General features: G+C 50.1%; 1 protein-coding gene across 1 annotated transcript in view; it reads left to right on the plus strand.

Moving 5' to 3' along the window:
* The window catches only part of LOC121562017 (WD repeat-containing protein 93-like), a 36,686-nt gene extending 21,006 nt beyond the window's left edge, over positions 1-15,680 (plus strand). Inside the window, exons 7-9 of the mRNA XM_045217076.1 lie at positions 3,009-3,079; positions 14,580-14,669; positions 14,965-15,680. Coding sequence (XP_045073011.1) covers positions 3,009-3,079; positions 14,580-14,669; positions 14,965-15,137 — 334 coding nt within the window. The 3' untranslated portion in view covers positions 15,138-15,680. The remainder of the gene's footprint in view (positions 1-3,008; positions 3,080-14,579; positions 14,670-14,964) is intronic.
* Positions 15,681-16,440: the final 760 nt, after the last annotated feature.

Consider the following 16,440-nt stretch of genomic DNA (forward strand, 5'->3'; position numbering starts at 1 on the left):
GGCCCTGGGTCCTCAGTCTGAATCAGACTTTACCCAGACAGCTACTGATGACCTGATAGGGGTCCTCAGTCTGAATCAGACTTTACCCAGACAGCTACTGATGACCTGATGGGGCTCTGGGTCCTCAGTCTGAATCAGACTTTACCCAGACAGCTACTGATGACCTGATAGGGGTCCTCAGTCTGAATCAGACTTTACCCAGACAGCTACTGATGACCTGATGGGACTCTGGGTCCTCAGTCTGAATCAGACTTTACCCAGACAGCTACTGATGACCTGATGGGGCTCTGGGTCCTCAGTCTGAATCAGACTTTACCCAGACAGCTACTGATGACCTGATAGGGCTCTGGGTCCTCAGTCTGAATCAGACTTTACCCAGACAGCTACTGATGACCTGATGGGGCTCTGGGTCCTCAGTCTGAATCAGACTTTACCCAGACAGCTACTGATGACCTGATGGGACTCTGGGTCCTCAGTCTGAATCAGACTTTACCCAGACAGCTACTGATGACCTGATGGGGCTCTGGGTCCTCAGTCTGAATCAGACTTTACCCAGACAGCTACTGATGACCTGATGGGGCCCTGGGTCCTCAGTCTGAATCAGACTTTACCCAGACAGCTACTGATGACCTGATGGGGCTCTGGGTCCTCAGTCTGAATCAGACTTTACCCAGACAGCTACTGATGACCTGATAGGGCTCTGGGTCCTCAGTCTGAATCAGACTTTACCCAGACAGCTACTGATGACCTGATGGGGCTCTGGGTCCTCAGTCTGAATCAGACTTTACCCAGACAGCTACTGATGACCTGATGGGGCCCTGGGTCCTCAGTCTGAATCAGACTTTACCCAGACAGCTACTGATGACCTGATGGGGCTCTGGGTCCTCAGTCTGAATCAGACTTTACCCAGACAGCTACTGATGACCTGATAGGGCCCTGGGTCCTCAGTCTGAATCAGACTTTACCCAGACAGCTACTGATGACCTGTTGGGGCCCTGGGTCCTCAGTCTGAATCAGACTTTACCCAGACAGCTACTGATGACCTGATGGGGCCCTGGGTCCTCAGTCTGAATCAGACTTTACCCAGACAGCTACTGTTGACCTGATGGGGCCCTGGGTCCTCAGTCTGAATCAGACTTTACCCAGACAGCTACTGATGACCTGATAGGGCTCTGGGTCCTCAGTCTGAATCAGACTTTACCCAGACAGCTACTGATGACCTGATAGGGCTCTGGGTCCTCAGTCTGAATCAGACTTTACCCAGACAGCTACTGATGACCTGATAGGGCTCTGGGTCCTCAGTCTGAATCAGACTTTACCCAGACAGCTACTGATGACCTGATAGGGCCCTGGGTCCTCAGTCTGAATCAGACTTTACCCAGACAGCTACTGATGACCTGATAGGGCCCTGGGTCCTCAGTCTGAATCAGACTTTACCCAGACAGCTACTGATGACCTGATAGGGCCCTGGGTCCTCAGTCTGAATCAGACTTTACCCAGACAGCTACTGATGACCTGATAGGGGTCCTCAGTCTGAATCAGACTTTACCCAGACAGCTACTGATGACCTGATGGGGCTCTGGGTCCTCAGTCTGAATCAGACTTTACCCAGACAGCTACTGATGACCTGATAGGGCCCTGGGTCCTCAGTCTGAATCAGACTTTACCCAGACTCGTATCAGTGTGGTGTCCAGGGGGGGTCTAACCCTAACCAGCCTCTCGTATCAGTGTGGTGTCCAGGGGGGGTCTAACCCTAACCAGCCTCTCGTATCAGTGTGGTGTCCAGGGGGGGTCTAACCCTAACCAGCCTCTCGTATCAGTGTGGTGTCCAGGGGGGGTCTAACCCTAACCAGCCTCTCGTATCAGTGTGGTGTCCAGGGGGAGTCTAACCCTAACCAGCCTCTCGTATCAGTGTGGTGTCCAGGGGGGGTCTAACCCTAACCAGCCTCTCGTATCAGTGTGGTGTCCAGGGGGGTCTAACCCTAACCAGCCTCTCGTATCAGTGTGGTGTCCAGGGGGGTCTAACCCTAACCAGCCTCTCGTATCAGTGTGGTGTCCAGGGGGGGTCTAACCCTAACCAGCCTCTTGTGTTTCCAGCCTCTCGTATCAGTGTGGTGTCCAGGGGGGGTCTAACCCTAACCAGCCTCTCGTATCAGTGTGGTGTCCAGGGGGGGGTCTAACCCTAACCAGCCTCTCGTATCAGTGTGGTGTCCAGGGGGGGTCTAACCCTAACCAGCCTCTCGTATCAGTGTGGTGTCCAGGGGGGGTCTAACCCTAACCAGCCTCCCTTATCTGTGTGGTGTCCAGGGGGTTGGGAAAAAGAGAAAAAGAGAAGCTTCTGTTTCACAAAGGGCTGATAAGGAAATTGTTGATTGCTAATGAGGGGATTCGATTAATCTGGCCTGGGCTGCCGGGTAAACTTGTTTTGCACCTGGTGAAAGTTGATTGCATTGGTTTTGGAACCGGGCTGCCTCCCGGGCTTCAGCCAGGTGCCCCGCTCTGTCCGACGCGAAGTCGGATCAAAACATAAGTGACGTAATTAAGCATGTGGAGTAATTAATAGGATTCTGTGTTTTCACACGCAAAAGTGATTGCTTTTGATAAAAACACCTTATCTGCCTTCCCACTGAAAACTAGTTATAAAATTCAAACATATATCTTATACAAAAGAGATGTTGTATGTTTCTGGATGATGCACCATGCTGCCTTGTTGACAACATGACCGAGCGACGCAGATTACTGTTGGATTTGAGAAGGGCTCTCCTCCCTCACAGCTTTTCCAGTTCACGTCACGGGGCATAGACCGGTGCCCCGCGGCTCAGTATAATAGAATCCGCCCATTGCTAGCTTTTGGACTTCAATCACTCGTGAGTTCATGTTGACATAGCCTTTAGACTTGGACATGAAAGGTGCACTAGTGTTGTAACCGTGGAGATGACATGTTAGTGTTGTAACCGTGGAGATAACGTGTTAGTGTTGTAACCATGGAGATGCTGTGTTGTTTTAAGCTGTGTGACCAGTCATTTCCTGTTTCCTGGAGGTGTGTTTCCTGTCCTGGAAGGAGTTAAGCCTCAGACAGGTGGGTTAAGACAATTGACCAAATATGTATTTTCATTACATTTGAATATCATGAATCTGTTTTTAAATCTTTTATTGATGCCATGGGTTCTGTATTTAAGTATTTAATTAATGCCATGGGTTCTGCTGTATTTAAATCTTTAATTAATGCCATGGGTTCTATATTTAAGTATTTAATTAATGCCATGGGTTCTGTATTTAAATCTTTAATTAATGCCATGGGTTCTATATTTAAGTCTTTAATTGATGCCATGGGTTCTGTATTTAAATCTGTAATTGATGCCATGGGTTCTGTATTTAAATCTTTAATTGATGCCATGGGTTCTGTATTTAAATCTTTAATTAATGCCATGGGTTCTGTATTTAAATCTTTAATTAATGCCATGGGTTCTATATTTAAGTGTTTAATTGATGCCATGGGTTCTATATTTAAGTATTTAATTGATGCCATGGGTTCTATATTTAAGTATTTAATTGATGCCATGGGTTCTATATTTAAGTATTTAATTAATGCCATGGGTTCTATATTTAAGTATTTAATTAATGCCATGGGTTCTATATTTAAGTATTTAATTAATGCCATGGGTTCTGATGCAGATTGAGATTGACAACCCATAAAATATACATTTTATCAACTCTTAAATCAGATGTATTTATCTTACTCTCTTCTTAGGAGCCCTAACCCTAACCCTTCTATTTGTAATAAAATATATCCCCTTTATCAAATCAAAATCAGATGTATCTTACATCAGCAGATGTCACAAAGTGCTATACAGAAACCCAGCATTAAAACCCCAAACAGCAAGCAATGCAGATGTAGAAGCACGGTGGCTAGGACAAACTCCCTAGAAAGGCAGGAACCTAGGAAGAAACCTAGAGAGGAACCAGGCTCTGAGGGGTGGCCAGTCCTCTTCTGGCTGTACTGGGTAGAGAGGAACCAGGCTCTGAGGGGTGGCCAGTCCTCTACTGGCTGTACTGGGTAGAGAGGAACCAGGCTCTGAGGGGTGGCCAGTCCTCTTCTGGCTGTACTGGGTAGAGAGGAACCAGGCCACTTCTGGCTGTACTGCAGAGAGGAACCAGGCTCTGAGGGGTGGCCAGTCCTCTTCTGGCTGTACTGGGTAGAGAGGAAACCAGGCCACTTCTGGCTGTACTGGAGAGAGGAACCAGGCTCTGAGGGGTGGCCAGTCCTCTTCGGCTGTACTGGGTAGAGAGGAACCAGGCTCTGAGGGGTGGCCAGTCCTCTACTGGCTGTACTGGGTAGAGAGGAACCAGGCTCTGAGGGTGGCCAGTCCTCTTCCTGGCTGTACTGGGTAGAGAGGAACCAGGCCACTTCTGGCTGTACTGGGTAGAGAGGAACCAGGCTCTGAGGGGTGGCCAGTCCTCTTCTGGCTGTACTGGGTAGAGAGGAACCAGGCTCTGAGGGGGTGACCAGTCCTCTACTGGCTGTACTGGGTAGAGAGGAACCAGGCTCTGAGGGGTGGCCAGTCGTCTTCTGGCTGTGCAGGGTGGATATTATAAGAGTACATGGCCATTAAGGCCAAGTGATCACATTTCTTGGTTCTAGTGAAGATTCTAGCAGCCGTGTTTAGCACTAACTGAAGTTTATTTAGTGCTTTAGCCGGAGAGTAGAGCATTGCAGTAGTCTAATCTAGAAGTGGCAAAAGCATGGATTAGCTGCATCATTTTTGGACTAAAAGTTTCTGATTTTTGCAATGTTACGAAGATGGAAAAAAGCTGCCCTTGAAATATTCTTGATATGTTCGTCAAAAGAGAGATCAGGGTCCAGAGTAACGCCGAGGTCCTTCACAGTTTTGAGACGACTGTACAACCATCAGGATTAATTGTCAGATCCAACAGCAGATCTCTTTGTTTCTTGGGACCTAGAACTAACTGTCAGATTCAACAGCAGATCTCTCTGTTTCTTGGGACCTAGAACTAACTGTCAGATCCAACAGCAGATCTCTCTGTTTCTTGGGACCTATAACTAACTGTCAGATCCAACAGCAGATCTCTTTGTTTCTTGGGACCTAGAACTAACTGTCAGATCCAACAGCAGATCTCTCTGTTTCTTGGGACCTGGAACTAACTGTCAGATCCAACAGCAGATCTCTTTGTTTCTTGGGACCTATAACTAACTGTCAGATCCAACAGCAGATCTCTTTGTTTCTTGGGACCTAGAACTAACTGTCAGATCCAACAGCAGATCTCTGTTTCTTGGGACCTGGAACTAACTGTCAGATCCAACAGCAGATCTCTTTGTTTCTTGGGACCTAGAACTAACTGTCAGATCCAACAGCAGATCTCTTGGTTTCTTGGGACCTAGAACTAGAATCTCTGTTTTGTCCAAGTTTAAAAGTAAAACATTTGCCGCCATCCACTTCCTTATGTCTGAAACACAGGCTTCCAGGGTAGGCAATTTTGGGGCTTCACCATGTTTCATCGAAATGTACAGCTGTGTGTCGTCCGCATAGCAGTGAAAGTTTACATTGTGTTTCCGAATGACATCACCAAGAGGTAGAATACAGTGGGGAAAAAAAGTATTTAGTCAGCCACCAATTGTGCAAGTTCTCCCACTTAAAAAGATGAGAGAGGCCTGTAATTTTCATCATAGGTACACGTCAACTATGACAGACAAAATGAGAAAAAATAATCCAGAAAATCACATTGTAGGATTTTTAATGAATTTATTTGCAAATTATGGTGGAAAATAAGTATTTGGTCAATAACAAAAGTTTCTCAATACTTTGTTATATACCCTTTGTTGGCAATGACACAGGTCAAACGTTTTCTGTAAGTCTTCACAAGGTTTTCACACACTGTTGCTGGCCCAATTTTGGCCCATTCCTCCATGCAGATCTCCTCTAGAGCAGTGATGTTTTGGGGCTGTCGCTGGGCAACACGGACTTTCAACTCCCTCCAAAGATTTTCTATGGGGTTGAGATCTGGAGACTGGCTAGGCCACTCCAGGACCTTGAAATGCTTCTTACGAAGCCACTCCTTCGTTGCCCGGGCGGTGTGTTTGGGATCGTTGTCATGCTGAAAGACCCAGCCACGTTTCATCTTCAATGCCCTTGCTGATGGAAGGAGGTTTTCACTTAAAAATTCACGATACATGGCCCCATTCATTCTTTCCTTTACACGGATCAGTCGTCCTGGTCCCTTTGCAGAAAAAACAGCCCCAAAGCATGATGTTTCCACGCCCATGCTTCACAGTAGGTATGGTGTTCTTTGGATGCAACTCAGCATTCTTTGTCCTCCAAACACGACGAGTTGAGTTTTTTACCAAAAAGTTCTATTTTGGTTTCATCTGACCATATGACATTCTCCCAATCCTCTTCTGGATCATCCAAATGCACTCTAGCACACTTCAGACGGGCCTGGACATGTACTGGCTTAAGCAGGGGGACACGTCTGGCGCAGCAGGATTTGAGTCCCTGGCGGCGTAGTGTGTTACTGATGGTAGGCTTTGTTACTTTTGTCCCAGCTCTCTGCAGGTCATTCACTAGGTCCCCCTGTGTGGTTCTGGGATTTTTGCTCACCGTTCTTGTGATCATTTTGACCCCACAAGGTGAGATCTTGCGTGGAGCCTCAGATCGAGGGAGATTATCAGTGGTCTTGTATGTCTTCCATTTCCTAATAATTGCTCCCACAGTTGATTTCTTCAAACCAAGCTGCTTACCTATTGCAGATTCAGTCTTCCCAGCCTGTTGCAGGTCTACAATTTTGTTTCTGGTGTCCTTTGACAGCTCTTTGGTCTTGGCCATAGTGGAGTTTGGAATGTGACTGTTTGAGGTTGTGGACAGGTGTCTTTTATACTGATAACAAGTTCAAACAGGTGCCATTAATACAGGTAACGAGTGGAGGACAGAGGAGCCTCTTAAAGAAGAAGTTACAGGTCTGTGAGAGCCAGAAATCTTGCTTGTTTGTAGGTGACCAAATACTTATTTTCCACCATCATTTGCAAATAAATTCATAAAAAATCCTACAATGTGATTTTCTGGATTTTGTTTTCTAAATTTGTCTGTCATAGTTGACGTGTACCTATGATGAAAATTACAGGCCTCTCTCATCTTTTTAAGTGGGAGAACTTGCACAATTGGTGGCTGACTAAATACTTTTTTCCCCACTGTATATAGTGAAAACAACAGTGGTCCTAAAACGGAACCTTGAGGAACGCAGAAACTTACCATTGATTTGTCAGAGGACAAACCATCCACAGAGACGAACTGATATCTTTCAGACAGATAATATCTAAACCAGGCAAGAACTTGTCCTTGTCGACCAATTAGGGTTTCCAATCTCTCCAAAAGAATGTGGTGATCGATGGTGTCAAAAGCAGCACTAAGGTCTAGGAGCACGAGGACAGATTAAAAGGTAATTTACCACCTCCACGAGTGCAGTCTCAGTGCTATGATGGGGTCTAAAGCCAGACTGGAGGCAGTCTCAGTGCTATGATGGGGTCTAAAGCCAGACTGGAGGCAGTCTCAGTGCTATGATGGGGTCTACAAAGCCAGACTGGAGGCAGTCTCAGTGCTATGATGGGGTCTAAAGCCAGACTGGAGGCAGTCTCAGTGCTATGATGGGGTCTAAAGCCAGACTGGAGGCAGTCTCAGTGCTATGATGGGGTCTAAAGCCAGACTGGAGGCAGTCTCAGTGCTATGATGGGGTCTAAAGCCAGACTGGAGGCAGTCTCAGTGCTATGATGGGGTCTAAAGCCAGACTGGAGGCAGTCTCAGTGCTATGATGGGGTCTAAAGCCAGACTGGAGGCAGTCTCAGTGCTATGATGGGGTCTAAAGCCAGACTGGAGGCAGTCTCAGTGCTATGATGGGGTCTAAAGCCAGACTGGAGGCAGTCTCAGTGCTATGATGGGGTCTAAAGCCAGACTGGAGGCAGTCTCAGTGCTATGATGGGGTCTAAAGCCAGACTGGAGGCAGTCTCAGTGCTATGATGGGGTCTAAAGCCAGACTGGAGGCAGTCTCAGTGCTATGATGGGGTCTAAAGCCAGACTGGAGGCAGTCTCAGTGCTATGATGGGGTCTAAAGCCAGACTGGAGGCAGTCTCAGTGCTATGATGGGGTCTAAAGCCAGACTGGGAGGCAGTCTCAGTGCTATGATGGGGTCTAAAGCCAGACTGGAGGCAGTCTCAGTGCTATGATGGGGTCTAAAGCCAGACTGGAGGCAGTCTCAGTGCTATGATGGGGGTCTAAAGCCAGACTGGAGGCAGTCTCAGTGCTATGATGGGGTCTAAAGCCAGACTGGAGGCAGTCTCAGTGCTATGATGGGGTCTAAAGCCAGACTGAGGCAGTCTCAGTGCTATGATGGGGTCTAAAGCCAGACTGGAGGCAGTCTCAGTGCTATGATGGGGTCTAAAGCCAGACTGGAGGCAGTCTCAGTGCTATGATGGGGTCTAAAGCCAGACTGGAGGCAGTCTCAGTGCTATGATGGGGTCTAAAGCCAGACTGGAGGCAGTCTCAGTGCTATGATGGGGTCTAAAGCCAGACTGGAGGCAGTCTCAGTGCTATGATGGGGTCTAAAGCCAGACTGGGAGGCAGTCTCAGTGCTATGATGGGGTCTAAAGCCAGACTGGAGGCAGTCTCAGTGCTATGATGGGGTCTAAAGCCAGACTGGAGGCAGTCTCAGTGCTATGATGGGGTCTAAAGCCAGACTGGAGGCAGTCTCAGTGCTATGATGGGGTCTAAAGCCAGACTGGAGGCAGTCTCAGTGCTATGATGGGGTCTAAAGCCAGACTGGAGGCAGTCTCAGTGCTATGATGGGGTCTAAAGCCAGACTGGAGGCAGTCTCAGTGCTATGATGGGGTCTAAAGCCAGACTGGAGGCAGTCTCAGTGCTATGATGGGGTCTAAAGCCAGACTGGAGGCAGTCTCAGTGCTATGATGGGGTCTAAAGCCAGACTGGAGGCAGTCTCAGTGCTATGATGGGGTCTAAAGCCAGACTGGAGGCAGTCTCAGTGCTATGATGGGGTCTAAAGCCAGACTGGAGGCAGTCTCAGTGCTATGATGGGGGTCTAAAGCCAGACTGGAGGCAGTCTCAGTGCTATGATGGGGTCTAAAGCCAGACTGGAGGCAGTCTCAGTGCTATGATGGGGTCTAAAGCCAGACTGGAGGCAGTCTCAGTGCTATGATGGGGTCTCAAAGCCAGACTGGAGGCAGTCTCAGTGCTATGATGGGGTCTAAAGCCAGACTGGAGGCAGTCTCAGTGCTATGATGGGGGTCTAAAGCCAGACTGGAGGCAGTCTCAGTGCTATGATGGGGTCTAAAGCCAGACTGGAGGCAGTCTCAGTGCTATGATGGGGTCTAAAGCCAGACTGGAGGCAGTCTCAGTGCTATGATGGGGTCCTAAAGCCAGACTGGAGGCAGTCTCAGTGCTATGATGGGGGTCTAAAGCCAGACTGGAGGCAGTCTCAGTGCTATGATGGGGTCTAAAGCCAGACTGGAGGCAGTCTCAGTGCTATGATGGGGTCTAAAGCCAGACTGGAGGCAGTCTCAGTGCTATGATGGGGTCTAAAGCCAGACTGGAGGCAGTCTCAGTGCTATGATGGGGTCTAAAGCCAGACTGGAGGCAGTCTCAGTGCTATGATGGGGTCTAAAGCCAGACTGGAGGCAGTCTCAGTGCTATGATGGGGTCTAAAGCCAGACTGGAGGCAGTCTCAGTGCTATGATGGGGTCTAAAGAAAGCCAGACTGGAGGCAGTCTCAGTGCTATGATGGGGTCTAAAGCCAGACTGGAGGCAGTCTCAGTGCTATGATGGGGTTCTAAAGCCAGACTGGAGGCAGTCTCAGTGCTATGATGGGGTCTAAAGCCAGACTGGAGGCAGTCTCAGTGCTATGATGGGGTCTAAAGCCAGACTGGAGGCAGTCTCAGTGCTATGATGGGGTCTAAAGCCAGACTGGAGGCAGTCTCAGTGCTATGATGGGGTCTAAAGCCAGACTGGAGGCAGTCTCAGTGCTATGATGGGGTCTAAAGCCAGACTGGAGGCAGTCTCAGTGCTATGATGGGGTCTAAAGCCAGACTGGAGGCAGTCTCAGTGCTATGATGGGGTCTAAAGCCAGACTGGAGGCAGTCTCAGTGCTATGATGGGGTCTAAAGCCAGACTGGAGGCAGTCTCAGTGCTATGATGGGGTCTAAAAGCCAGACTGGAGGCAGTCTCAGTGCTATGATGGGGGTCTAAAGCCAGACTGGAGGCAGTCTCAGTGCTATGATGGGGTCTAAAGCCAGACTGGAGGCAGTCTCAGTGCTATGATGGGGTCTAAAGCCAGACTGGAGGCAGTCTCAGTGCTATGATGGGGTCTAAAGCCAGACTGGAGGCAGTCTCAGTGCTATGATGGGGGTCTAAAGCCAGACTGGAGGCAGTCTCAGTGCTATGATGGGGTCTAAAGCCAGACTGGAGGCAGTCTCAGTGCTATGATGGGGTCTAAAGCCAGACTGGAGGCAGTCTCAGTGCTATGATGGGGTCTAAAGCCAGACTGGAGGCAGTCTCAGTGCTATGATGGGGTCTAAAGCCAGACTGGAGGCAGTCTCAGTGCTATGATGGGGGTCTAAAGCCAGACTGGAGGCAGTCTCAGTGCTATGATGGGGTCTAAAGCCAGACTGGAGGCAGTCTCAGTGCTATGATGGGGTCTAAAGCCAGACTGGAGGCAGTCTCAGTGCTATGATGGGGTCTAAAGCCAGACTGGAGGCAGTCTCAGTGCTATGATGGGGGTCTAAAGCCAGACTGGAGGCAGTCTCAGTGCTATGATGGGGTCTAAAGCCAGACTGGAGGCAGTCTCAGTGCTATGATGGGGTCTAAAGCCAGACTGGAGGCAGTCTCAGTGCTATGATGGGGTCTAAAGCCAGACTGGAGGCAGTCTCAGTGCTATGATGGGGTCTAAAGCCAGACTGGAGGCAGTCTCAGTGCTATGATGGGGTCTAAAGCCAGACTGGAGGCAGTCTCAGTGCTATGATGGGGTCTAAAGCCAGACTGGAGGCAGTCTCAGTGCTATGATGGGGTCTAAAGCCAGACTGGAGGCAGTCTCAGTGCTATGATGGGGTCTAAAGCCAGACTGGAGGCAGTCTCAGTGCTATGATGGGGTCTAAAGCCAGACTGGAGGCAGTCTCAGTGCTATGATGGGGTCTAAGCCAGACTGGAGGCAGTCTCAGTGCTATGATGGGGTCTAAAAGCCAGACTGGAGGCAGTCTCAGTGCTATGATGGGGTCTAAAGCCAGACTGGAGGCAGTCTCAGTGCTATGATGGGGTCTAAAGCCAGACTGGAGGCAGTCTCAGTGCTATGATGGGGTCTAAAGCCAGACTGGAGGCAGTCTCAGTGCTATGATGGGGTCTAAAGCCAGACTGGAGGCAGTCTCAGTGCTATGATGGGGGTCTAAAGCCAGACTGGAGGCAGTCTCAGTGCTATGATGGGGTCTAAAGCCAGACTGGAGGCAGTCTCAGTGCTATGATGGGGTCTAAAGCCAGACTGGAGGCAGTCTCAGTGCTATGATGGGGTCTAAAGCCAGACTGGAGGCAGTCTCAGTGCTATGATGGGGTCTAAAGCCAGACTGGAGGCAGTCTCAGTGCTATGATGGGGTCTAAAGCCAGACTGGGAGGCAGTCTCAGTGCTATGATGGGGTCTAAAGCCAGACTGGAGGCAGTCTCAGTGCTATGATGGGGTCCAAAGCCAGACTGGAGGCAGTCTCAGTGCTATGATGGGGGTCTAAAGCCAGACTGGAGGCAGTCTCAGTGCTATGATGGGGGTCTAAAGCCAGACTGGAGGCAGTCTCAGTGCTATGATGGGGTCTAAAGCCAGACTGGAGGCAGTCTCAGTGCTATGATGGGGTCTAAAGCCAGACTGGGAGGCAGTCTCAGTGCTATGATGGGGTCTAAAGCCAGACTGGAGGCAGTCTCAGTGCTATGATGGGGTCTAAAGCCAGACTGGAGGCAGTCTCAGTGCTATGATGGGGTCTAAAGCCAGACTGGAGGCAGTGCTATGATGGGGTCTAAAGCCAGACTGGAGGCAGTCTCAGTGCTATGATGGGGTCTAAAGCCAGACTGGAGGCAGTCTCAGTGCTATGATGGGGTCTAAAGCCAGACTGGAGGCAGTCTCAGTGCTATGATGGGGTCTAAAGCCAGACTGGAGGCAGTCTCAGTGCTATGATGGGGTCTAAAGCCAGACTGGAGGCAGTCTCAGTGCTATGATGGGGTCTAAAGCCAGGCTGGAGGCAGTGAATTGCTGTGCAACAGCTTTTTAAATTTTCTTTGAGAGGAATTGGAGATTCGATATAGGCCGATAGTTTTTTTATATTTTCTGGGTCAAGGTTTGGCTTTTTCAAGAGAGGCTTTATTACTGCCACTTTTAGTGAGTTTGGTTCACATCCAGTGGATAGGGAGCTGTTTATTATGTTCAACATAGGAGGGCCAAGCACAGGAAGTAGCTCTTTCAGTAGTTTAGTTGGAATAGGGTCCAGTATGCAGATGGAAGGTTTAGAGGCCATTACTATTTTCATGAAAAGACTTAAGTGTCTCTATTGATCCGAGGTCCTGGCAGTTCTGTGCAGACTCAGGACAACTGAGCTTTGGAGAAATACGCAGATTCCATGTCCCACTGTCTGTCTCTCTCCCCCTGTCTGTCTCTCTCTCCCCCTGTCTGTCTCTCTCTCTCCCTGTCTGTCTCTCTCTCCCCCTGTCTGTCTCTCTCTCCCCCTGTCTGTCTCTCTCCCCCTGTCTGTCTCTCTCTCCCCCTGTCTGTCTCTCTCTCTCCCCTGTCTGTCTCTCTCTCCCCCTGTCTGTCTCTCTCCCCTGTCTGTCTCTCTCCCCCTGTCTGTCTCTCTCCCCCTGTCTGTCTCTCTCCCCCCTGTCTGTCTCTCTCTCCCCCTGTCTGTCTCTCTCTCCCCTGTCTGTCTCTCTCCCCCCTGTCTGTCTCTCTCTCCCCGTCTGTCTCTCTCCCCTGTCTGTCTCTCTCTCCCCCTGTCTGTCTCTCTCTCCCCCTGTCTGTCTCTCTCCCCCCTGTCTGTCTCTCTTCCCCCTGTCTGTCTCTCTCTCCCCCTGTCTGTCTCTCTCTCCCCCTGTCTGTCTCTCTCTCCCCCTGTCTGTCTCTCTCTCCCCTGTCTCTCTCTCCCCCTGTCTGTCTCTCTCTCCCCCTGACTGTCTCTCTCTCCCCCTGTCTGTCTCTCCCCCCTGTCTCTCTCTCCCCTGTCTGTCTCTCTCTCCCCTGTCTGTCTCTCTCTCCCCCTGTCTGTCTCTCTCTCCCCCTGTCTGTCTCTCTCTCCCCCTGTCTGTCTCTCTCTCCCCCTGTCTGTCTCTCTCTCCCCCTGTCTGTCTCTCTCTCCCCCCTGTCTGTCTCTCTCTCCCCCTGTCTGTCTCTCTCCCCCTGTCTGTCTCTCTCTCCCCCTGTCTGTCTCTCTCTCCCCTCTCTGTCTCTCTCTCCCCTGTCTGTCTCTCTCCCCTGTCTGTCTCTCTCTCCCCCTGTCTGTCTCTCTCTCCCCCTGCCTGTCTCTCTCCCCCTGCCTGTCTCTCTCCCCCTGTCTGTCTCTCTCCCCCTGTCTGTCTCTCTCCCCTGCCTGTCTCTCTCTCCCCCTGCCTGTCTCTCTCCCCCTGTCTGTCTCTCTCTCCCCCTGTCTGTCTCTCTCCCCCTGCCTGTCTCTCCCCCTGTCTGTCTCTCTCTCCCCCTGTCTGCCTCTCTCCCCCTGTCTGCCTCTCTCCCCCTGTCTGCCTCTCTCTCCCCCTGACTGTCTCTCTCTCCCCCTGTCTGTCTCTCTCTCCCCCTGACTGTCTCTCTCTCCCCCTGCCTGTCTCTCTCTCCCCCTGCCTGTCTCTCTCCCCCTGTCTGTCTCTCTCCCCCTGCCTGTCTCTCTCCCCCTGCCTGTCTCTCCCCCTGTCTGTCTCTCTCTCCCCCTGTCTGCCTCTCTCCCCCTGTCTGTCTCTCTCTCCCCCTGACTGTCTCTCTCTCCCCCTGTCTGTCTCTCTCTCCCCCTGCCTGTCTCTCTCCCCCTGCCTGTCTCTCTCCCCCTGTCTGTCTCTCTCTCCCCCTGCCTGTCTCTCTCCCCCTGCCTGTCTCTCTCTCCCCCTGCCTGTCTCTCTCCCCTGTCTGTCTCTCTCTCCCCCTGCCTGCTCTCTCTCCCCTGCCTGTCTCTCCCCCTGTCTGTCTCTCTCTCCCCCTGTCTGCCTCTCTCCCCTGTCTGCCTCTCTCCCCTGTCTGTCTCTCTCTCCCCCTGACTGTCTCTCTCTCCCCCTGTCTGTCTCTCTCCCCCTGACTGTCTCTCTCTCCCCCTGCCTGTCTCTCTCTCCCCCTGTCTGTCTCTCTCCCCCTGCCTGTCTCTCTCCCCCTGCCTGTCTCTCTCCCCCTGCCTGTCTCTCCCCCCTGTCTGTCTCTCTCTCCCCCTGTCTGTCTCTCTCTCCCCCTGACTGTCTCTCTCTCCCCCTGTCTGTCTCTCTCTCCCCCTGTCTGTCTCTCTCCCCCTGCCTGTCTCTCCCCCTGCCTGTCTCTCTCCCCCTGCCTGTCTCTCTCTCCAGGAGGAGTGTCTGTAGCTGTGTGTCTGTGGTGGAGTGGCAGCCACAATCTGCTGCAGTACTTACTGTGGAAAGCTCCCAGAGACAAACCAGGTAGGTTGATTAGGTTGGGGGTTCTTTAGTCACGCGTACTATGAGATTACAATAGGATCTGTGTTGATGTTAAATAAGATCCTGGGTCTGTATTCAAGTGTCTGATCTAGGATCAGTTTGACCATTTAGATGATTCCATGGACAGAGGGGACCTGATCCCAGATCAGCACTCCCACTCTGAGGCTTTATGAATACAGGCCCTTCTAGTGTATGTCAGTATATTACCTGAGTGTTCTGGGTGTAGGAACGGTTCATGGCCAGCAGTGTTGCAGCTCATCATGTCTCTGTGTTCCAGACCCGGAGCCTGATGCCTTGTGGCCCAACGCCCAGGAGATCCTGTGTTCTGCTGTTAGCAGCTGTACTAGACACATAACTCTGGGCCTGGTTACTGAACTGGTCACTGTCTGGGACAGACACTTAGGTCAGTTCACTGTCCACACTGGTTCTGGGGCCTCAATGTTACACTAAATATCGCACGCACAATAATATTGAGATTGATAAAGTTTCCAGTTATAAATCAGACGTGTCGTAAAACTGTGCACGTGAACGAGCATTATAACTCCGCCTGGAAAACGCCTCCATTCACCTTTTATAGTGACAATAACACTCTAATTTGCTGTATACTTTGGAAGTATTGGAATTAGGCCAAGACAGTTTCTAAGGAAATATCAATGCAGATGTCTTTGGAGGGGTTGGCAGAATGTTTTCTTTTGCTGTGACATTTGCTGTAGATTATCTGTCCGTTTCTGAAAGACAAAAATAATTGCACATTGTTGTGGACCTGTAAACAGACCGTTTGAATTCAAGAATGTTTTGTATTTACTTTTTCCCAAACCTAAATAGGCTATGCTGTACTGCCCGCAAATTCTGAAACATTGAAAAAAATGAAAAACTACAGTACAGCGCTAGCCTACCTGTTCAACTGTTAAATTCTACTGTATGTTATAAACCGCGCTCCCTTTCGGATGCAAAAACATTTAGTTATAATATCTAATAGGCCCAAGGAGAGATGTGCATGGTCATCTGTTGTATGGCTACTTGGGGAATATCAACCATCACGGCCAGAAAAGGTGCGGAATTCATTCTGAAAATGGTTATGATATATGATATAAACTCAGCAAAAAAAAAACGTCCTCTCACTGTCAACTGCGTTTATTTTCAGCAAACTTAACATGTGTAAATATTTGTATGAACATAACAAGATTCAACAACTGAGACATAAACTGAACAAGTTCCACAGACATGTGACTAACATAAATGAACAAAGGGGGGGTCAAAATCAAAAGTAACCAGCTGCATTAAGTACTGCAGTGCATCTCCTCCTCATGGACTGCACCAGATTTGCCAGTTCTTGCTGGGAGATGTTACCCCACTCTTCCACCAAGGCACCTGCAAGTTCCTGGACATTTCTGGGGGGAATGGCCCTAGCCCTCACCCTCCGATCCAACAGGTCCCAGACGTGCCCAGATTGAGATCCTTGCTCTTCGCTGGCCATGGCAGAACACTGACATTCCTGTCTTGCAGGAAATCACGCACAGAACGAGCAGTATGGCTGGTGGCATTGTCATGCTGGAGGGTCATGTCAGGATGAGCCTGCAGGAAGGGTACCACATGAGGGAAGAGGATGTCTTCCCTGTAACGCACAGCGTTGAGATTGCCTGCAATGATAGGCCTCGGTGTAATGCTCATTAGTTCGACGATAAACGCGAATCCAACCATCACCCCTGGTGAGACAAAACCGCGACTCGTCAGTGAAGAGCACTTTTTGCCA

Source organism: Coregonus clupeaformis, unplaced genomic scaffold (genome assembly GCF_020615455.1).
Source record: "Coregonus clupeaformis isolate EN_2021a unplaced genomic scaffold, ASM2061545v1 scaf0907, whole genome shotgun sequence".
Lineage (NCBI taxonomy): Eukaryota > Metazoa > Chordata > Actinopteri > Salmoniformes > Salmonidae > Coregonus > Coregonus clupeaformis.